At 42.5% G+C, this 23,064-nt stretch overlaps 1 protein-coding gene and 1 pseudogene across 9 annotated transcripts in view; both read left to right on the top strand.

The window, feature by feature from the left end:
- Positions 1-23,064, top strand: part of LOC117707057 (gamma-secretase-activating protein) — a 94,160-nt gene that overhangs the window by 15,185 nt on the left and 55,911 nt on the right. For 8 of the 9 annotated variants that reach the window (XR_013109693.1, XR_013109692.1, XM_076932135.1 and 5 more), the window contains 8 exons: positions 1,641-1,710; positions 1,997-2,050; positions 11,138-11,226; positions 15,348-15,414; positions 16,564-16,613; positions 21,073-21,177; positions 21,576-21,635; positions 22,805-22,848. Coding sequence is in view for 7 of the 9 variants with exons in the window: in XM_076932135.1 (XP_076788250.1) it covers positions 1,641-1,710; positions 1,997-2,050; positions 11,138-11,226; positions 15,348-15,414; positions 16,564-16,613; positions 21,073-21,177; positions 21,576-21,635; positions 22,805-22,848 (539 nt within the window). In the remaining 2 variants the exon portion in view is untranslated. Of the gene's footprint in view, positions 1-1,640; positions 1,711-1,996; positions 2,051-11,137; positions 11,227-11,589; positions 11,684-15,347; positions 15,415-16,563; positions 16,614-21,072; positions 21,178-21,575; positions 21,636-22,804; positions 22,849-23,064 lie in introns of those variants that run through there. The other variant, XM_076932137.1, reaches the window with a different exon arrangement.
- On the top strand, positions 7,349-7,811 carry LOC117707893 (small ubiquitin-related modifier 2 pseudogene; annotated as a pseudogene).

The raw sequence follows: 23,064 nt of genomic DNA, 5'->3' as shown, positions 1-23,064 counted from the left end.
TGTTAGAAAACTATGAAACGAAAGGTATAATATATATTGAGGTAACTTTAGAAAACCTGGACAGCTACTGTGCATGTTGCAAACTTGCTTCTTAGAAAAGAGTTGACATTGCCTGAGGTTTGGAAGGTTTGATATTAAATTTAACAGCATTTGCATCTTTGGACCATCAGGATTACTCATGCATTATTTTATAGTTAAAAGTATAAAATATTAAAAACATAGTGTATAATCTATGATTCTTCTTGCTTATAAATGAGAATCACTCAGAGAAAGAGTTTTTAAAAAGCAAAACTTCTGCAGTAGTTTAGTCACTTCTTTAAAAAAAACCTACAGTGTGGGAGAATTCCAGGACAGGGAGGGAGTGGGTGGATGGGTGGGGCCACACCCCATAGAAGTAAAAGGAAGGGGGATGGGATGGGGGTTTTTAGGAGGGATTGGGGAAAGGGGATAACATCTGAAATATAAATAAATAAAATATCCAATAAAAAAGTACAAAAAACCAAAAGGAAATAAAACAAAAAGATTCTATGATTAATTGTGTGTGTGTGGAGTCAGGGCATGTGCTCATGAATGCACAAGGAGGTGTCGGATGCTCCTGGGCTGTTCTTACATGCAGTTATGAGTTTCCTGATGTGGGTGTGAGGAATGGAACTTGGATCCTTGTTGAGAGTAACTCATAAGGCTGGGCCATCTCTCTAGCTCCATATTTAGTGCCTTCATTGTAACTCAAAGTCCCCCTTTAGTAGCTGTTCCCTGTGGTGATAATGTGACCCAGCCACAGCACGACCCCAGTCCTTAATCTACATGTTCTATCTCCCATCTACGACTGTTTCCACTGTCCTTAGCATCGACGAGATGGAATCTTTTGACTTTTTTCTTTCTGTTGTTTGAGACAAGGACCCACTATATAGCCCAGGATAGCCTCTAACTTTTAATCCTTCTGCCTTGGCCTCTAAAGTTGGGTTACTGCTGTGCACACCATGACCAGCTTCTCTTGATGTTTTGGACATTTCAAACATGCATAAAAAAGAAAAGATTACATAAAGATAGATTTCTTAGCTATATCTCTAAATATGAGATACACTTGTGACACAACCAATAGTGTCACAGTCAAGTGTGCCATCTGATTAAAGCCTTTCTCATCTCAGTACTTGTCATGCTAACATTTGAGTGCTCATTATGACAGCACACACTGTACTAAGTGTATTGTCTCTCCTGATCTCCATGATAACCCCATGAAACACTTCACTGACTTTGGCCGTAACACTCTAGCAGTTCTCAGACCTCCGAGTAACAGGAGACACATATTATAGTCCTGGGTTCATTATGATGGAATTAAGAAGTTGAATAATTTGTTCAAAGTCACACGATTGGAAAACAACAGTCAGGGTTGGACCATGGGTCTACCTGGCTTCAAAGTTCATGTCCTTCATTATGCTGTTGCCTGTCTCATAGCTAAGTTTTAGCTCCAAATACGGTATAAAATATTTTCCTGGAGAAATAATCCAGAATATCCTCATAGGCTGAGGTCTCTTTAGGAAATGGTTTACTAAGCAATATTTGTATAAAGTTTAACAGGAACATGTCTTCATGCAGTTCTTGTTTCCTGTAACCTGCCCCCCTTTTGGCTGTTTTAATAGCATCTGTATACCTTTGAGAAGGACATGCAAGCTGTCAGTTGCTCTGTCAACAGCGAGAGAACACTGCTTGGTGAGTTGAGATCTCATCACTGTATGTTAAAGACTACATCTTTTTAAGTTTAAGTATTTTGGATTTTGCAATATTTGATTCTAACAACTTCTAACAACAATTTCCCATAAAATTCATGTTGAAATGGAGAATCTGTGGGACATGCCAATAGGAAACACTGCGTTGCCTTCACTCACAGTGTTACCCTGAAGATGCTTAAACTCTCATTTATTCCAGATATAAGATGAAAAACTTGAACAAGCTGCCATGAGGGTCAATTGCTAATAGCTGTTTTCTTTTCCATTAGCTGCAAGCTTCATTCAGTACACAAAAGAAGGAGTAAGGAATGAGCTTCAGACAGGTAACGGAATTATCCTTCTTGTGTACCTATTGATAGATAAAGATCTGTTGGACGGAGCCAAGTCTCAAGCTTCTGTAGAAATGCCTTTATTTTCGAATAAAAAGGCAGTATCTATTTAAACACAAACATTTTAAATTTTGTTTCTCAAGTATGCAGCAAAGCATGAAAAATAACATAATGGTAAATGTAGTAATAATGAGATGTTAATTAGCACCTGATGAGTAAGTGACTACTGAAAATACATTTGACTTCTGTGGCCAGAAGCTAATGTCAAAGTAGGGGAACTACTTAAAAATTATCTGGCGAAATATTTACTTATCTCTAATGCCTTGTGGATATTTCAAAACTACAAAATAAAGTACACATTTGTCATTTGCCAAAACCTACTTTATAGTTTATTAGCCATGTGGAATGAAACCTTTTACTTTTTAAATTTCAAAAGGTATTTTATGTCTCTCATCTGCTCCATAATGCAACAGTGTTGGCTCCTGCTGTAGTCAGGCACTCTGCATGGTGGCAGAAACCTAACCCTAACCCTAACCCTAACCCTTACCCTAACCCTAACCCTAATACAAGGTCTGTAAAGACATGAGGTGGTTGTCTTCATGGCACTTTCAGCCTAGCACCAGGCTTCAACTACAAGTATTCAGTGACCAGAGGCCATAGAAATACGTAGATTCAGTGTAAGAAACATGAAGTGCCAGGCTTGGGGCATAGCTCAACCCGTGAAGTATTTGCTGTGTGAGCATGGGAATTTGAATTTAATCTATAAACCAACATAAAACCAGGCAGGTATGACAGTACATACTTGTGATCTTAGTGCTATGGAGAAGGATATAGGACATACCTGGGTCTCACTGGCCAGCCAGCTTAGCCTACTTGGCCATCCCCAGGCTGAACACAGCTATAAGGAGTAGCGATAAGTACAGGGTCTTGACCTGTAGGAGACATAAAAGGATGAGCCACTACTTAGTTTTAGATTTTTGTTGCTGTAAAGGGCAGTTGATTCTACTGGCTCCAGCTTTGCAATTTGTTGAGGCCTCTGGACTCTTACGTAAAAATCTAATTATAAAAGTCAGCTTAGCTAGTCTTTTAGACTCCATTTCAGCAATGATAACCATCTGTGTGGGCTGGAGGCAACTCTGGTCCAGAGGGTCTGATTCCAGCCCTTTACTGCTGTGTTCCCAGGTGCTTTCCCTTGGCTCTGTTTATTTGGCACTTAGATTCCTTCTTTTGTTAACATAGTTCTTACTTGGATGTATTCTGTGGTCGCATGTGATAAGAAAACCCTTTGTAAATACATTTTCCACTTGAGTGTCACAAGGCTGTCTTGGGCTTCTGAGGACACACATCTTCCCACATCTTACAGAGGCAAGAGACTTGGCTACAAAGAGAATTTCAGGTTAGCCTGAGATACACAGTGAAACACACACACACACACACACACACACACACACACACACACACACACAGGAGCCTAAGATATAAGGAGGCCACTAATGTGCTAGTTCCTGTCTAGTCTGCTTCTGGCCTTTGGCCCTCTCCCTACTCCCTCAGGCAAACATCTCCCAGCTGAATTGGACCTGTCCCCTGAGGTTAACTTCTGGCCTTAGTTTGAGTTTCACTGGAAGCAGTATCTGTTTAAAAGAATTGAGTGTTATTAGTGTATTTGAGTCATGGAAACACTGCTGGGGCATGGTTTAAACCTGAAAGAAGGAAAGGGAGGTTACATTTCTGTCAGAGAAACCTCTAGCTCAAGGGCTAGACTCCATAGATTCACTGTGTTAAGAGTGATGAGGACAGTGGGTTGAGGTGGAGAGGAGGAATTAGAAGTCAGAGGAGAAGGAAGATGAGGAAGAGAATGATCATCTCAATAGCAAGAGTGCAGCTTGAGGACCTGGCCTTTACTCTACAGAAAAGGGAATTCTCCAGGTTAAGGTTGCATCTGGACATACTTAGAAAACAGATTTGTCAAGAGTAGCTTCTGAATTTGATAAGCATCTGAGAAAAAGAACAAGTCAAAAGTGACTCAGCCTCTGTGTGTGTGTGTATGCTCCTGTGTGCGCATGTGTTTGTGACTGAGTGGTTTGGTATATGAGTGTGTGTGTGTGTGTGTGTGTGTGTGTGTGTGTTCCTGTGTGAGTTTTTGTATGTGAATGTGAATGTGTGTCTGTGTGAATTTTTATGTGTGAGTATATGTGTGAAGACAAGTATATGTGTGCATGTATATGAATATTTATATGTATATGTGTTTGTATGTGATTATGTATGTGAGTGTTTGCAGGTGCATGTATGTGTGTAAGTATTTGTGCCTGTGAGTGTGCACTTGTGTGTATGTGTGAGTGTTTGCATTTGTGTGTGAGTGAGTGATCTGGTCCATGGGTCAGTCAATGGGATCTGCAAGAGAGAGTGGGGATGGAGGGGCAAGAGACTTGAAGAATGGAGACAAGACAGAGAGTCTGTTCAAGTCCCGTTTATTGAAAGAAAAGCATGGGTATATATAAGTACAAGCAGGGGAATGCTGCTGAAGACACTTTACCACATGTACCTTACAGCTGGGGGCACTAAACAGCAAAACAAGCTATGTGGGATAAACAAGATGTTTATCAGAGTGTGCTCAGCTGTTGTAGGCTGTTGAAAAACAAGTCTCTTGTCAGGGTATATGGCCTAAGATGGTTGTAAAGATGATAGCTGCTTTCTGCTAGGACTTGGCTCCCAACAAATGATTATGTGTATGTGTGTGTTTATATGTGACCATGTGTGTCAGTATATGTGTGTGTGTGTGTGAGTATGTGTGAGTGTGTGTGTGTGTGAGTGTGTATGTGTATGTGTGACTGTGTGTGTGAGTGAGTGTTCTTGTTAACAGGAGTTAGAAGCATTTGGTTTTGTGCATGCTCAGTTTGAGATGGGAATTAGACATTCAGGAACATAAGGTAGGGATTTGAGTACGAGTCAGAGCTAAGAAGAGAGGAGGCTGGGGTTGGAGAAGTGCCTTTGGGAATCACCAGTAAGCACATGGGAAGGTTTCATCCTGTTAAGGTTTCAGAAGTATAACTAGACTTGGTGATGTAGCCCTTGTTATCCCAGAACTTAAGGGGTAGATGGAGGAGGGTCAGGAGTTGATGGTCATCCTTGACTACATAAAACTACACAAAACCCTGTCTGAAAACACTATTTATCTGAAAAAAAAAAGATTTCAGAAATGATACAACCAGAAAAGACTATAAAGTATGTCATGATGTTTTGTCCTTTGAACAGATGCATTGGAAAGATTTCATCTGCCAACAAATGGCTACCATTTAAGTCATTTTATTAAAAAGAAAAAGTCTCCTGCAAAGTGTTATTTAACACTCTGTCATTTAAAATAAGATTTCTTTCCCCATTGCAAAAAAGACAACCTATAATATATTTCAAGTAAAAGATTCTTTGATCCACATACTTTACAGTCAGCTTTTACCATCAACTTCTCTCCTTGGTCATAGTAAGGTTGATGTTTGTTTAGAAAATGACCTGCCCTTTTTAGAATTTTGTTTAGAAAATTCTGTGTCTTCTCTTGTAGAGCTGTATTTGACACCACATACAGTAGATCTCTCTTGGGCGGTAACTGGGGTGGCCTCTTGTATTGGAACCCCACTGTCATAGAGACTCTCCAGAGCCTTCATACAATTAGGGACAGATAAACAGTTATTCCATGGAACTGTGGTTTGGCTCAAGATCTCCACTGTGAAGGACATGGCATGTTATTAAGAGACATGCCTGTTGGTAGAGGTTGACTCCCACCATCATGGTAGTTATATTGCTCAAATGCCTGGCCTGGAGATTAGTGGGGGAAGATGGTTTCTGCTATTGAAAGTAAAAGAATTTAAATGATAGTTGGAGACAGTTGGATTCATGTTGTAAAAGCCAGATACAGGGTGATTCCTTATTTTTCTTTCAATAGTTTCCCTGGCTTCCCACAAACTGTAGGGTTTTCATGCAGTTAGAATGTCTGAAATATTATAAGAGGTAATTGGCCATCAGTTTGTACTGTCTAGTGTAGTAATTTAGTTTTATAATATTTAAAATGGATATTAGTAAGGAAATTGCTTTCCCTTCTTGTTCTTAATTTTATAACATCTTTTTTCTATTTTTCTTCTTGACTATCTTCGGCACCAGTTTCCCTCTTATTCCTGGAGCCATGTTTTAGGCACCAAGCAAATTCCTACAGTTCCTCACTGTCAGCATGACATAGTCTAGAGTCAACTGAGAAAAGATCTCAGTTAAGGGATTGGCCAAGTCAGATTGGGCTGTGGATGTGTCTGTGGGGGAATCCTTTTGAATGTTAATTGGTGCTGGAATGCCAATCCCACCATGGGCTACACCACTCCCTAGGGATGTGGTTCTGGACTATATGAGAATCTAGCTAAGCATGAGCGTATGAAGAGTCAGCAAGCAGCCTTCTTCAGTGGTTTCTGTTTCAAGGTCTTGCTTGAGTTCCTGTTGTGACATCCTTCAATGATGGACTATGACTTTGGTGTGTAGGCCAAACAAACAAAGTCATCTTTCCTTCCTTAAATCACATTTAGTTATGATGTTTGCCACAGCAACAGAATGAAACTAGAACACTCATCATTGCTTCTGTCCAGTCAATGGGAAGGCAGCCTTGAGAATCAATGTGCTGTCTTGTCCCTTGGCTTTTTCTTTCTTTCTTTCTTTCTTTCTTTCTTTCTTTCTTTCTTTCTTTCTTTCTTTCTTTTTCTCCTTCTTTTTTTCTGTCATAAACTGTGGTACTCATCAAACATTTGGCTTTTCATTCTGTAGTTTACACTTGTGATTCAACATAATAGCTCACCACTGTCCTGCCTTTTCAAGTGATCTGTGTGTTCAGAAAGAGTGTGTACATGTAAGAATATGTGTATACAAGTGTGGAGTGTGGAGGGCAGTTTAACATCATCTGCCTTCCTCTGTAAGTCTCTGTTTTCTTCTCTGTGAGACAGGAGTTCTCACTAAACCCAGAGCTCATAGAATTGGCCAGACTAGCTGGCCCATAAGCTATATGGATCTGCTTGTCTCCACTCTGGAGTCTCAAGTAAACACTGCTGTGCCTGACATGTGATGTTGCGAATCTGAACTCAGCTCTTTATGCTTGCATAGCAAACACTGTCCCACTGACTCATCTCCCCAAATCCCTTAAGGCTTTGTTTTTTCTTAGTTTCTACTAATAATTTTATCAATCTGCCACTGACAGAAGTGAGTACACAACAGTTCTCTAACCACCACCACCACCACCATCACCACCATCACCACCATCATCACCATCACCACCACCAACAAAAACAAACAGGTTGAGATCTGGGTGAGGTGATGCTTGAAACTGCCACAAAGGAGGGGAAAAAAATCCCCAAATGCTTCCTTCTTCTGCCACCCCTGGTGCTGCCTGTGTGCTCCTTCCGTGTGGACCTGGGGCCTCTTTTGTGAAGAGGAAGTTGAGACTTCTGGCTCAAGGAAAGACTCAGAAAGGACACAAGACTGAGAACAATGATCACAATCACTTGAAGGTAGTGGGGCAGGATGGTTCCGGAGGTGCAGTTTAAGACTAAGAGGCAGCCAACACTTAGTAAACTCTTGAAAACCTATTGTGAATGACGGTTCGTCAATGATGCTGATCAGATACAAGTTTGATGGATAATCAGTCAATGAAACAGACACACCTGCACAGTCAGAAATGGAGGATGAAGATAAGATAGGTGTGTTCCAGAAACAGACAGAAGGTGTCTACTGAAAAGGGAACCCGCTACTTTCCTCTAGAATTTTGTTATAGACCAAGAGTACATTCTCAATTAGAAAGCCACCATTTGTCCTGCCGCATCCTGACTACTACAGAATAATTTTCTCTCTTCTTTTTATTTCTCTGTCCCCATTTCTTTATTGTTCATAAAGTAACAGGTGTATGTGCACAAGAATATGTGCACACACATATTGCTTTTGTTTTTTTCTGTCTCTTTTTTAAACTAAACATCCAGTGTTCTGTTTTGGTTGACATCAGACAGAAATGGGCTGAAGGAACAAACTGGTTCTGTGAAAATACCCACCTTTCCCCATTAGTAGCACACTCATTCAGTTCTTATCTGTTATTCCAGTAAGTTATTTTGCTCTCATTGTTTTAACAACAACAACAAAAAAGCATAAACCAACAGCATAAAATCCTTGCATACCTTGTTCAATTAGAGAACTTAAATGTTTTTCATTTATCATTGTAAAACTAAGCACAATTTTATAACTTTCTTTGTATGTAGATGTTACATTCAGGACAATCTGTCTTTAAGAAGGGATGAATTCCTCTTGAATAAAACACTCCTAGAGAGTTTTCCCTTCAAGTCAAGTGTCTTGTTACTTAAATAAACTTTTTGTTTAAAATGAAAAAAAAATCCCAAACAAAAAAATTAGAGACACTAATGTTAAAAGAGGAAACACACACACACACACACACAGACTGCCCCTCCCCACCCCCAAATTCTCACAACACTGGGTGAGTAGCCCAGCACTCTAGAAGCTGAGGCAGGAGACTCACTCCAGATTCCAGGGTATAACCAAACCATACCCTCTCAAATAAAACAAAACCCCTTTAGCTGGGCATTTCTGACATGCAGGCAGAGGGATTAAACAATTTGAGCCCATCATGAACTATGGTGATCAAATCCTGGTGTGGTGGTTTGTATATGCTTGGCCCAGGGGGTGGCACTATTAGGAGGTGTGGCCTTGTTGGAATAAGTGTGTCACTGTGGGTGTGGGCTTAAGACCCTCACCCTTGCTGCCTGGAAGCCAGTCTTCTACTAGCAGCCTTCATATAAAGTTATAAAACTCCTAGCTTCTCCTGCACCATGCATGCCCAAATGCTGCCATGTTCTTGCCTTGATGCTAACCTCTGAACCTGTAAGGCAGCCCCAATTAAATTTGGTTTTATAAGAGTTTCCTTGGTTATGGTGTCTGTTCACAACAGTAAAACCGTAACTAAGACTCCTGGGCTGCCGAAGACCTCTCAGAAAAGAGAAGGAAAAGCACAATCCTCCACGTGTGGATGAGGGAGTCAGATGTGCCCTCAGGGTCTGCAGGGCATCCTCCTTGTAGATTGTCTGCCTCCTCATCTCCAGTTTATAACCAGACATCCAAGTAGACAGAGTCTCTGTAATTCTTCCAGAGCTCGGGAGACGAGAGATCAGAGCTTACGCCACAGGAAGGGCTGTGGCTACAGGTCTCACACCCAGCCTGGCCCTCCAGGGCTGCAGTAGAAGCAGCTGTGCTCTCTGGCCTGCAAGGACCTGGCTATTGGGGAGTTCCTGGCTCCCCAGCCTTGCCTCTGGTGGTCTGGGTGGAGGTGAGGAGTGAGGTAGGATGCCAGCTGAGCCCTTGAGTAGCTTGTAGCGCTACAGACCTGAGTTTCTGTCCTTGGTCATAGGTGTGAGCTGGCAGCTCAGCTTGCTCCTCCTTCAGGTTTGAGAACCAGGACCTTGACAGACTCCCAATCTCCTGGGGGAAAGCTCCAGGACAGCTTGAAGCTGGACTAATCAGGGAGACTATGATTCTGGAGTGCAGGGAATCCCCACAATCTCCCATCTGGCTGCTGCTCGGGTCAAGAGTTTCCCCACAAGAAATCCTTAAAGACATTTGTATAGAACTAATCCAGGACTTGTAATTTGTTGGACCATACTCCAGAAACTGGCTCATGCTCAGTACCTCTTTCCTGGACCTGAGTGTCAGGTTACTTTTTCAAGGACTGAAAACTGGTATTGATTCCAGAATGCTGTATAATCCTCAAATTGTACATTAATACCCAAAATACTTGAGAGAGAACCACACTACAGCAGAGTCGTAAAAGCTGGAGTGCACTCTTGGGAGCGGGGGAACTCTGACCTAAATTTAAACATCTATGGTAAATCCCCTCCAGCCCCTGGCCATGGCCTTACCCCTAATTACTTTCGTGACATTTGCACAAGGATAACCCTGAGGACCTAAGCCAGCTGCTGAGAGTGCTGCTACACACAGACACACAGACACAGACACAGACACACACACACACACACACACACACACACACACACACAATTGCCACTGCGCTGCAGAGTTGGAGAGACAATGAACAAAGCAATCTAGTCTGTGAAGCCATGCTAAAAATGCTTACACTCCAGGTACATTGACTTCTGCGGCATTGTGGTTTCTTTATCTGGCTTGATTTCCCCCCCACTTTTTGGTAATGAAAACTAAGGCCTCCCACTTGTCCTACCACACTGACTTAGATGCCTATGGCCCCAATCTTGAGTTTAGGAAATGTCAAAGTGAACCTCAGAAAAATTAAGAAATAGCTGCTATCATAGGAAACACAAGCTTTCAAAAATCCAGCTGCACCTGTTGGTGAACGATGCTGTCTAGGGGAAAGGGCACCCATTGGAGGTCAGCGTGTCAGGCACTCTCCTGTGTTACAGACAGGGGTGCACAGCAGTAGCACGCTGTTTCAAAAACCACTTGTATTTTAGGTACGGTGCTTCCTTTCCCAGTGCCTGCTGCTGTTCCTAGGGCACTCAAAGGTATCCCTTTGAACTTGGGTATTCTTTGGTTCAAATGCAGCTTCTCTCAGCTGTATACAAATGTGGAAGGCAGGTCTTTGCTAGGCTGATCACTCTTGTAGATTCCCTGGGCCTACCACATATCCCTGAAGAAAGGAACTAGGGGATAGAATTGCAGTATAATGTCACCTCAAGAGACATGATGATGAGCTGGAGAGATGGCTCAGTGGTGGCTCTTAGCACTGACTGTTCCAGAGGTCCTGAGTTCAAGTCCCAGGAACCACATGGTGGCTCACAACCATCTTTAATGGGATCAGATGCCCTCTTCTGGTGTGTCTGACAGCTACAGTGTACTCATATAAATGAAATAAATAAATCTTTAAAGAGACATGATGACATGATGATGATGATGATAGTAGGATTGTTCTGTTAACTGTTATTCACTGTTGTTGTAAGTTGATACTTTGGGCATTCTTCATGGTTGCTTAAGAAAAGAGAACGTGTGCTGTCCCAGTCTTTATGCCTGAATTCCTCCTTTTCTCTGTAGGATCGAAGTGCCTGACTTTGCTGGTTGAAATCCACCCTGTGAACAATGTGCAGGTTCTGAAAGCAGTGGATAGCTGTATTTGGGTACAGGTAAGTAAGCCCACTGTCTTACTTGTCTCATTAATCCAGAAGTGTGACACCAAGGCAGAAAGGTGCTTGTTTCCACAGCATTTTCCCATGCATTTAATCTGCTAAGTGGTCTTCCAGATGGGAAGGCTGGAAGCACAGGCTTCCCCTGTTAACATGGAGATAAGAATTCTGGCCTGGCTGCCCTGACCCTGCAATACCCGATAGCAAGGCAATGTTTTCACGTGATAACATACCAGGTATTAAAATCACTTAGTGGTAAGCTTTAAAATAGTCTATTTCGAATATTCACCTGGTTGACAGACTAGTTATTTCTGATTAACGGCAATAAATTCCTGACCTTAGCAACATTGTGCATTACTGCAGAAGCATGCAGAGGGTCGTGTGGGTGGACGAGTCTACTGCAGAAGCATGCAGAGGGTCATGTGGATGGATGAGTCTACTGCAGAAGCATCCAGAGGTTCGTGTGAGTGAATGAGTCTGTTTTATTTGAAGATCCCACACTTGTGCATTCTTGTGCTTATGAAGACTTATTTGCAGTTTGAAATCTACACTTGTGGCACTTTGCCAGGCATTTGCTGAGTCATCAGTCTGTATATCCCCAAGGAAGGAAGGTTGAACCAGGCGATGCTCTGCCTCATGCTCCCACCGTAGACCAGTGGAGTTCACTGCCTAGTGCCACGGGCTTTTCCTACTTTTCCTTGTGATGTTTTCGATGACTTCCTGGTGTCATGCTGAACTGTTGTCTACTAGTGTTCCTAAGAGCACAGAGACTGTGGTATATTTTACAGAGGAAGTGTGTGTGTGTGTGTGTGTGTGTGTGACTCAGATAAGCTGTGTTCAGGCGTGAGTTATACTGCTGTGGGCCATAAGCTCAGTGTTAATAAATCAATAAGATGTGTGACACGAGGCCTCTTTCAACAGAAATGCACACAAGAGAAGATTATGTATTCCTCTGTTGGCAAGAGTGTGAATGGAGGTTAGTGACCTGTGATCAAGTTTAGTATTCAACATGCAGGGTCTTTCATGGTCACCACAGATAGTCAGGATTGATTGTACACAGATATGCAAGAGCATAGTTTCCCTGCGCCTCATTTCACATTCCTATCCTTTGGTCCACATAGAGTCAGTCAACTAGTCTTGCCCTGTAGTACCTGCTTTAGCTTCAGCTTGCAGCCAGTGGGGCTGCCTCTTTTCTGTGTTAAGGGAGGGCTTGGTCTCTTCACGTTGCCTCGCCTCTTGTCGCCTCGCCTCTTGTCGCCTCGCCCCGCCCCGCCCCGCCCCACCCCGCCTCGCCCTTCCTCTTCCCTCTCCTCCCTTCCCCTCCCCTCCTGTTCCCTCCTCTCCCCTCCCCCTCCCTCCTCTTCCCTCTCCTCTCCCCTCCCCTCCTCCTCCCCTCTGCCTCTGCTTCTCTCCTTCCTCCCATCCACCAGTTCTCCACTGTCACTCCAGCTTGATGGTAGGCCCCGGCCTGAGGCTCACAAGTGGTTTCTCTTCCTTTGAGAAGCCACCTTTGTCCACCCTGTTTTCGGTACAGGGGTGGCTATGAGACAGAGCACATTTCCCTTTACTGGCTTGGTTTTGGGTTCCCTCAGCATCCCCATGCAGTCAGAGTAAATCATCCTGACATTATTAAAGGACTGGGGCAGAGAAAGGGAATTGGGCCCAGGGAAGGCGCGCTTTGTTTGTTTGCTCTTTTTCTGAGACAACATTTCATTATGTAGCCCTGGCTGGTCTGGAGCTGCCTATGTAGACCAGGCTTGCCTGGAGCTGGCTATATAGACCAGGCTAGTCCTGCTCCTTATACCTCACCTCTAGAGACAGGACCTCAAGCCTCTACCCATGGCACGTGTTTGCCTTCTGATCTGTCTCTCTCTCTGTCAAAGTTGTGCCTCGTCACAGTCCACCAAGACTGGTCTGCACCGTGTCTGTATCTTACCTGAGATCCCCAGTCGTTTATGTTCATGTCTACACAGGGCTCCAGTCCTCACTGTCAGAGGAGCTGTAGGACTGGTGCTTGGACCCTCTCTTGTTATCCTTAGAGAGTTCCCACTGCCTAAGCTACATCTTCTAGACACGGCTGTTTCTAAACATCTATACCACATGTGCCCAAGGGCAAATACTAATTTTCAGAGTCTTGCTTCGTTGTGTTGTAACGCTGTTTCCCTAAATATGCATGATGATTGTGTATATTCTTACTTTTAATTGATTTAGAGTGTAAGAGAGCCATCTTGAATGTTTTTGGAGAGCTGTACTTGAAGACTATGTTTTAGTTTTCAGGCCTTGCTCTAGGGCTACCTCATAACAATAGCATAACAACCACCAACTAACTGAGTCTTGTAAAATTACTTTCTCAGTGCTTACCATGCAGAGACGGGCAGAGGCTTAGAAACTGGCAGCCATGGTGCTTGAATACCCACATTCCTAAGCTACTTCTGCAAACATGATGGAGCTTCCCCCTCCTTCTCCATTTTTTTCTTTTTTCTTTTTTTTTTTTTTTAAGTTCTAGGATAGTTTTATTAGAGTTTAAAAGAAAATTATGCCAGGGCAGGTAAGCTATAATTTTGGTGATTATCCAGAGGAGAATGGAAGAGAAAAGGTGGGGGAGCCACATTCCTTGAGTTGAGCCATCATGGAGGCCAGCTGTTTGGCAGGGGACAGCCATGTGATGGGGTGTGATGTTAGAGGGTTAGAGAGCCCAGCATGCTAGCATGCCTAGAAAAGAGAAGACAAGGGATACAGACAGAGCTACAGTCTGTGGCTCTGTAAGAGAGTGTGCTGCACACTGGAATTCTGGGAACACAAAGTGCAATATCTCAAAGGGATGCTTGTACTACCCATCTCTTTAGCATGGCTTACAGTGAGCCTGCCTTTCTAGGGGTTTCCTCCCTTCCTGAGGGTCAGTCCCCTGGCCAAATCATGGGCCTATCCAACTGGATTAACTTTTAAGGGAGGAGACAATGGTACATTCCACTGAGACCTACCATCTTCTTAAGGGATAGCTCCTTATTGAGAAGCACTGAGGTCTACTGTGACGGACATGGTACTACCCACCTCAGCCCTCTCCACAGCCCAATGTGCAGGGCATCTCATTTGCCCACACTCTCATAAGTCACTAACAGCTCTGTATTATTTTTATAGCCAAATTTCATCTTTCTATCTAGTATGTAATTTTAAGGTCATTGCTAAAAAAGAATGTCATACAGTTAACAGGTTTTTTTTTTTTTACTCTAGAAGGGGGATAGAAATTCTACTGATCTATTATGCAAAGTAAAGACAGCAATAATGGAGAGGTCATGTCTGTGAATTGGGATGTATGTGGTTATGTCCTTTTATAATAAAGTTTTGTAGGTACTGGGGAACAAATTTCACTGGTAACTCTTTCTAGTAAATTTCTAGTAGGTTGGCTTACTATCTGCCCTCTTTTGATATGTTGGTACCATCTCATGCCAGTTAGCCTTGATTATCATAGCCCATGGAGTCAGGCATGTCCTGTGGTCAGACACACACACAGTGGAGAGCACACGGGGGCATGCCCTGTCAACCCCTCTCTTCCCAGTGGCCTCTAGTATAACTTTGAACCTTGTAACTCTTTAGCCACTTGCCACATCATGACTCCTTGTTCTTTCTTGGAAAGTCCCTGGTCTCTTTGTTCTTTGTCTCTCAGATGTGGGAGTCCAGAAATTGCAGCTGGGAGTATATTTATTTGGTTTTTAATTATATACTGAGTTTGTTTCATAGTAAATATACTGACCACACTTTTTCTCTGTGTGCAATAGAACATATTGTATCAATGTTGTTTGCATTGCTTCTGACTGGCTTCAGAATCAAATATTCCAAACAGGAAGCACCATCTCTGGAGGCAGCTCCCACTTTGTCTAAACTCAAAGAAATGATGACGAAGTTTACCTGGCACCAACATCCACCTCAACAACTGAGGTCTTAGAAGGTTCCTTCCTCTACTTACTTGACCTCTGACATGTGTGCATGTGAATTCCCTTAAATATTCTGTGGTTCTCAGTTCCTTGCATAAGATGCAGCAGTAGTCATGATCAAACATAAGTACCAAAATATTAGTATAAGCAAAATAGTTGCTTATGATTTTTCTAATTCCCTTTCTACAGTTCCTCTACCCACAAGCTGAAAGTCATCTTCCACAGAACCACCTGCTACTGATTTCAGAAGAGAAATGTAAGTGTATCCTTAGGTGAAAAGAAATGTAAGAGTATCTTTAGGTAATGTACAGGGGTGTATGCCACAGTCTCCTAGTAAAGTGTGAAGCCCGATTGAATCTGCTGGATATCTTTACCATTGCCAAGGCTCTGCTTACCTTTGATGTCCATTTGAGACCTAGAATCCCTGTGAAAGCTGCTCCCCCGAACTCCTTCCTCAGTCTCTACTTAGTTTCCTTGTCTTGGGAAAGGAATAGCTCATGTATATATTGATGTTCAAATTGTGAACTTGTAGAACAGTATCCTGGCCTGTCTGTCTGTTTCCTTTAAGATGTCTACCAGGATAGATGACTGTGATCTAAGTGTGAGAGGCTTGGATAGAAAAAAGAAAGGGAAGGCCAGGGCACTAGAAGAATTCCAGGGCAGATCTAAAGGCCTACAGCAGCGTGACCAAACTTAAGTATAAGTGACACAAGACGTTATGACTTTTGAAGGTGTTTTCAGATTTGAGAAGGGGAACAGACAAAATCCACTAATGCTGACCAACAATCAGTGTTTCACATAATGACGTGAAACTATGGGCTGATTATGTTTGAAAGGACAGATTATATTTGTGTCTTGTAATTAGAACCAGCAGGGTATAAGTGTGACTAAACCTAAATTGTTAGTTAATACAAATTGTATTAAAGTATTATAGATGTTACTCATGTGGTGTTGCTCCTAAAAGTCATTGTGTGATATATATATTTATCATATTCATATATATACATTCATATATATACATTATACATATATAATGTATATATATGTATATATAAAACCTCTGTGTATAAATATATATATATATAAATTAGAGAGGCCACCCCGGTAATGAGGCTCTTATGATCTTATCTAAGATAATGATACACGTGTGGACGTGTGGAGGGAAGCCTGGCCAGGTCTTTCATAGATCGTAACACTACAAAGAAAAGTAAACGTGGATGTTGAGGTTGCCAGCAGAGAGGACAGTTTGGTTTTGAAGTGTCACGTGAGAGTCCTGTGCTGTGGTGGGGCACTGTTCTAGGCAGTTATTATATAAAAATGTATCCACAGCCATTAGAAGGACAGGACTAATATTTTTCCTGGATGTTAAAGTATCTCTTTTTTTTTGGTTTATTTTTTTTTAAAGATATTGAACGGTTTCATATCCAGATCACCAGAGAAGATGGAGACAGAGTGGTAAAGATTTGAAATGCTTCTTGCTTCAAACTCTCTTCTAGGGGTTATGCCTCTGGCTTCTACAGACACATGAACTCTATTGATACAACACATTTTCTTTGATGTGTTTTGAATAATAAATAACCTCACTCTTATGACATGTGAACTAAAACAAAGATGCATGGAGGAATTAGCCGCATCCTTGCTACCTCACACCCAGTGCCCTGAGTGCAGTAGTCTCAGGGCTTTCTCCACAGTCTCGCTTGCTTGTACAAACCTGTCCAGTATTACATACACCCATGGGGAGATCAGTTTTACCAAGTAGAATCATAATCTCTGCCTTTGTGGTTCTTATTTTACTTACTGCATCGAGAGGATATAGGTTAGAAACCAGGAAAAGAGCTAATTGTATTTCTCTGACTTATATGTGTACACATATGTAGCACATCGGACCTATGTGGTCCTATGCACCTAGGGTCTATGGTCTCTGCTCACCTTTTGTCTGCACATGCCCTTTCATTTGTCTCCAAGTTTCCTTAGTTAGGTTGACTTCACATCAATCTCCACTTTTGACAACTCTGGCTTGATTAACCACTATTAACTCATGTGTGTAAGTACCGAGAATCCAGCTTGGATGGCTTCCATTCATTTTCTGAGGAAGGGTATGACAGTTCCTGGCATGGTGTCTGTGATGTCTCAGCCATTCCACTGTGCGCGGACATCCATTAACTTCCGTGCTTTGTGTTTTGTAGTACAAATCATCTTGGACGTATCTTGCTTCCACCTTTATATGTGGGCGCTTTCATTTCATTGGCCTAAATCCTCAGATTTGGAAGGCTAGGTGGATGGGAATATGCATTTAATAACTGTCAGAAGGGTTTGCTAGTAACTTTCCACAAACTTAGTTTTATAAGTAGAGGATTATAGTATGAGGTAAATTTACCTTTAACATTTTCCATAGTAAACTGATAGCTTATTATTACCTTTGTCTGTATTTCTTTTACTGATTATTGAGTTTGAGACTTTCTCTATTTACTGGCTATTTAAATTTGCTATTTGAGAAATGTATTTATTATATCTTCATCTGTTTTTCTACTTGGTTACTCTCTTCTTGACAATTTTTATGAGTTCTGAATATAATCTAGATATAAAAATGGTTTTATTCAAAGTGTGGTCTATATAAGTTAAACTTCAAGTTTTTACACGTATTTATTGTTGTGGTTTGTGGTGTGTGCATGTGTGCTTGTGTGTGTGCGTGTGTGTGTGTGTGTGTGCGTGTGCGCGTGCACACGTGCCTGTGTGTGTGTCATAGAATGAGTATGGAGAACTTCTACCCCAGAGATCACACTCAGGTTGTAAGGCTTGGTGGCCTTTACCCCTCAGCCTTCAAAATAATTTTTTTTGAGAATGTTGATGTTTCTCTGAAGACTTTAAAGCTATGAACAAAACTGAAACAGGAAGTGACTTTTACTAATCATGTAGCTACTGTTGAAAGCCTCAGAGCAGCAGAGCTAGCTGGAAATGAGCAGGCTGTGTGGGTGGGGCTGTGGCTGCTGTGACCTCAGGGAGCTGTAGTGTTTAGAACCCAATGGCAATAGCAAGAATTTGGAGAAGAATGGTGAGCACACATGTTAAGATGAGAATGAGCATAGGCTGAAGGGCAGGTGAGTTGGAAAAGAATTTAAGAGCCAAAGGATGCTGTGGGAGAGAGAGGGGAGGAGGGAGGGAAGGAGGGAAGGAAGGAGGATGGAGGAAGAGAAGAGGAGAGGAGAGGAGAGGAGAGGAGAGGAGGAGGGGGAGGAGGAGGAGAAGAAGAGGAGGAGGAGGAGGAGGAAGAGGAGAGGAGGAGGAGGAGGAGGAGGAGGAGAGGAGGAGGAGGAGGAGAAGAGGAGGAGGAGGAGGAAGAGGAGGAGAGGAGGAGGAGGAGGAGGAGAAGAGGAGGAGGAGGAGGAGGAGGAGGAGGAGGAGGAGGAGGAGGAGGAGGAGGAGGAGAAAGTGGGGGGCTCCTTCCAGCTGCCCAGACAGGATCCTACTGCCCAGATGGCAGCTTTGCTGTTTCTCCATCCCCTGGTGCCCTGCCTGGGCACCATTCTCCCCACTTTTGAGAAGTAACAGCTTCTGTAAGGGTATGTGATTCCACATGTTCACCTAACATCCTTAAATAATAGGTGGTATTGTAGCTCCCTCTTCAGAGAAAACAACTAAGACCCACATAAGTGAGGTCGCCCCAGAGGGACACACAGGATGGATATTTTATCCTGGCCATGACACAATCTGATGCTCACCTTGCTGTCTTGTGGCTTTGGCTGAAAAGATTCCTAAGCCTGTCCCCGTAACCCAGAATTCACACACACGAACCCAGGATGGAGTTAGAGGATTCATACAGGTGCTCTGGGATCTTTAACATCACTTCCTAATGGTGACGGACCAGGAGAGCAAGAACTAGGGCTGTGTGGGTCCTTGTGCTTCGTTCTTAACCTCCAGCTAGCACTGGAGAAGGTCAGAGAGGGTGCAGGCACCAAGCTGTACCATCCTCAAGCTCCTTTCCTGGTCCAGCTCAGGGTCATGAGTTTTTGTTTTATGGTTTGATGTTTGCTTGGTAGGCATTTTGAGGAGAATGACTCGGGCCTGGAATCTTCCATGCTAAGTGCATATTCTGCCACATACTAAGCACATGTTCTTCCACATGCTAAATGTATGTTCTGTCTCTAAGCCATACCCATTGCCCTTTCAAAGTAAACTCCATTTTTTCCTCTTTTTTTTTTCTTTAGTCTGTGTCTTGTTCTGTGTCTTAGTCTTGCCTGGACCATGTGATCCTCCTGCTCTAGCATCCCGAGTGCTGGTCTCACATGTGAGCCACCACGCCCAATAAGGAAAAATAAACTCCGTATGAATGCATATGTATGCATTGTGTATGTGTGTATTTTGTGTGTTTGTGTATACATGTGTATGCTGGTGTGTTTGTGTGTTCATGCTGGTGTGTATATGTATGTTTTGTATATGTGTGTATGTGTCTATATGCTGGTGTGTGTTTGCGTATGTATGTGTGTGTGTGTGTGTGTGTGTGTGTGTGCGCGCACACACAAGCACACAAGCATGTGCACATATAGGCCAGAGGTCATCCTTGGGTGTGATTCTTCAGGTACCACTTACCTTATATTTTTGGGACAGGGTCTCTCACTAGCCTGGGGCTTGCTAATTAGGCTGCACTGTGTAGTGAGCTAGCCTCAGGGAGCAGCCTGTTTCTGTCTCCCCAGTCCTGGAATTACAGTGTAAGCCACTGTGCCTGGATTCTTTATGTGGCTTTTGAGGATCAACCTTACGCTCTATGCTCACAAGACAGTAATTTACCACCGGAGCCCTCTGCCATTCAACTGAAAAGTAAATTCTTAGCTCCTTCTGTAAAGTTACTGAAAAATCTGCTGATATGTAAAACAATCACTAGCAAAGTGCCAGATGTTAGGAGTCTAGGTTCTGCTGAACTAACTTCACAGCCTAGTCTAACCTCTCTGGGTTTCGATTTTCCCTTGTGTTCATTTTGTAAGCAAAAATGACCCTAAACTTCTGATCCTCCTATGTGCTGGGAATACAGTCAGTGCTACGAAACCTGGCTCTTGGGGAACTGGAGGCGTGGCTTCCTGCCCTTCAGGCACACACTCTACTAGCTGAGCTATATCCCCAGCTCCCAATCCTTTTAAATATCTTTGAGTTTAAACAGTCATTTAACATTTAAAATATTCTTAATATTCTTTTATTTCTTCTTCCTTCATTTCTAGAAGGGGTACCTAGGTAATATTAAATTCTAGTGCCACTCAGGACATGAGTCGGCAGGGGTCCCATGCTCATTGGGAAGGTTATGGTTCTGACTAAGATGTAACTAACAGAAGCTGACAAGAGCCTCATAGGAATAGCACTGAGGAACATTGCTTTCCTATGGGGATTCGGAGGTGAGGGATGTGACGTGCCATCCCTCTTGTGGAACCAAGACCAAAGCTGGTGTATGGCTCAACTGGGCCTTTACAGAACTCTCCATGTCAGGCCTGAGTGCTTCCTCAGCATCAGGAGACTTTGTCTTTAGAGATGAAGGCTTTTGTCTGTAAAGACCTGGCCAAAGGGTATGATTACATCAGAAACTTACACAGGTTCTGGGGGGTTTTTTTGGGTTTTTTTTTTTTGTTGTTGTTGTTTTTTTTTCCCATGAGACTCACTGAGAGCACAGGTTCTGTTAATACAGATGTTTTTGTGGAAAGTGTGGTCTCTGCCAACCTGCTTATTGAGCTAAGAAGAAGAATAGAATATGGGGCATTAGGGCAGAGGCAATGATGCCTTAAAAAGTCTATGGAAAGCTGTGTATATTTTGGATATGGGGGGTGCTAATAATAGATTAGTGGTATTTACATGTACCGTAGGGAGAGGACATTTAAAAATAATGATTTAAGATGTCATTTTAAAAATACTTATTAAATCATTTTGTCCTTAGGTGATTGCAAATTCTAGCCATCTCCCAAGAGACAGAATAGCTGAAGACTTTGTTTGGAGTCAGTGGGATATGTCAGAGCAGAGACTATACTACATTGAACTAAAGGTAAAAACTACCCCATGGGTACCTATTTTTTTGGAAACAATATAATTTTGACATCATTGCTGTGTTGATATCTATTTATTTTATGCATATGGATGTTTCACCTGGAAGTACATCTGTGTGCCATGCACGTACAGTTCCTGTGGATGGGAGAAGAGGGGGCTGGATTCCCGGGGACTGGAGGTACAGATGGTTAGGAGCCACCATGTGTGTGCCAGGAATCTAGCCCAGTGCTCTTCCCCACTGAGCCCCTGCTCTTTAGTAGCCGCAGTGTCTTTAATGGAGGCAGTCAGTGAAGGTTAATTACAGATAATGAACAGCTTTTCATCATTGCTTCTTGACTGTGTTTTCTCTTCAGTCTTTTTATTTTGGGGATAATATGCCAAGCATTTCTTTTCTAGACATCAAAGAGTATCTTGAAATGCATCCAGTTTGGGGCAGGTGAAAGTTTTAACTTAATGGTAAGTACATAGAATGATCACTCCTAGGAAATTGTACTAGAGTCGATATCCTTAGCCAAAATTTGGGCATTTTGCTATAGCACCAACCACTTGCATGACCAAATAACTTGGCTTGTGCTGTCACAAGGCCTCGGCTCTCTAACAAATGCAGAGTTGATACCGGTGAAGAGGACATCATGCAGAGGAGAGTGTGGTTTTAAGGTAACCGCCCTACCAGGGGCTTAGAGGAATGTAATATGATCCAGAGTAGATCATGCTAATCGGTTGCAAGTTATTTGACTCATGAATAGAATGGGTTTGAGGAAGAAAGTCAGAGTGTATAGTTTAGTAAGTATCCAGCATTGCCCTTGGAAAAGCTGTTGGGGTTAGTCTGTCTACGGGAAGGTGCTCTTATGTCTTTATCTGGGATGGACAGTATTTCCTTCCCTTCTTAGGACTAATATTGGCATCAAGCACATAGTGGTTTCATACTATTACAAGACTTTATTATCATTTCATGTCCCATTTTTAGCCCACCCACACACTCCAAAAGACATCCCAGGCTCCCTTCCTTCCACAGCTATCTATGGCTTGTGAAAGGTTGCAGCTGTCAATCTTCCTCATACAGTATACAACCTGTTGGTGATATTCAAGTTAAAGACAGAGTTAGCCTTGCAAGGAAGCGTACACTGACCGTGTCTGTAAACTCCAGGATGTTCCAGTGCACTTCCTGCACTGTGGGGTGTGGGTCCAGCCTCTGGAGGTGATGGTTAAGTGGACTCTTTACCATGAGGCCAGGCTAGCTCTGCTAGTTTGCTTTGCATCCACAACCATTATTATGTAATGCCATTTTTTTTACTTAATCTTTTTGAGATTATAATATAGTTAAAATCCCTCTTCCCTCCTCATTCTCCTCTAAATTCATGGTCTTTTCTTGCATTCATTTTTATTGTATGTGAACATGAATATGTATATATATGCATGTATAATTCTTTTTGTCAGTCATTTCATTTGTTTACATCTTGCATGTATATTTACATTCAGTCCGTATGTTACTTAGTTGCACGTTTTCAGTGGTGAGCATTTGTCACTGAACAACCCATTCATGCGCTATTTTCTGGGGCAGGTCTGTAATGTCTGCGATGATGATGCCATTTTTAATGCTATGTCCTCCTTGTTTCCTTTGACAGTTTGAAATGCCCTTGGACATATCATTAAGTGGCTTGAGGTTTCAGTAAGTTATCCATAGAACGTTACATTTCATAGACATTTATTGGTAGCACAATGATGTTCTAATTATGGTAGGTAGGTCCTCAGACAATCTGATATTTTGTGTCCCTATTTTAAGATTTATTTTATGTGTGTGGGTGTTTAGCCTGCATATATGTCTGTGCCACATGTGTACAATGTTTGCAGAGACCAGAAGAGGGTGTCGGATCCCCGGGAACTG

The sequence above is a fragment of the Arvicanthis niloticus genome, chromosome 4, assembly GCF_011762505.2.
Source record: "Arvicanthis niloticus isolate mArvNil1 chromosome 4, mArvNil1.pat.X, whole genome shotgun sequence".
Lineage (NCBI taxonomy): Eukaryota > Metazoa > Chordata > Mammalia > Rodentia > Muridae > Arvicanthis > Arvicanthis niloticus.
Note: the sequence above shows the minus strand (reverse complement) of the source record. Positions and strands in the feature narration are given on the sequence as shown.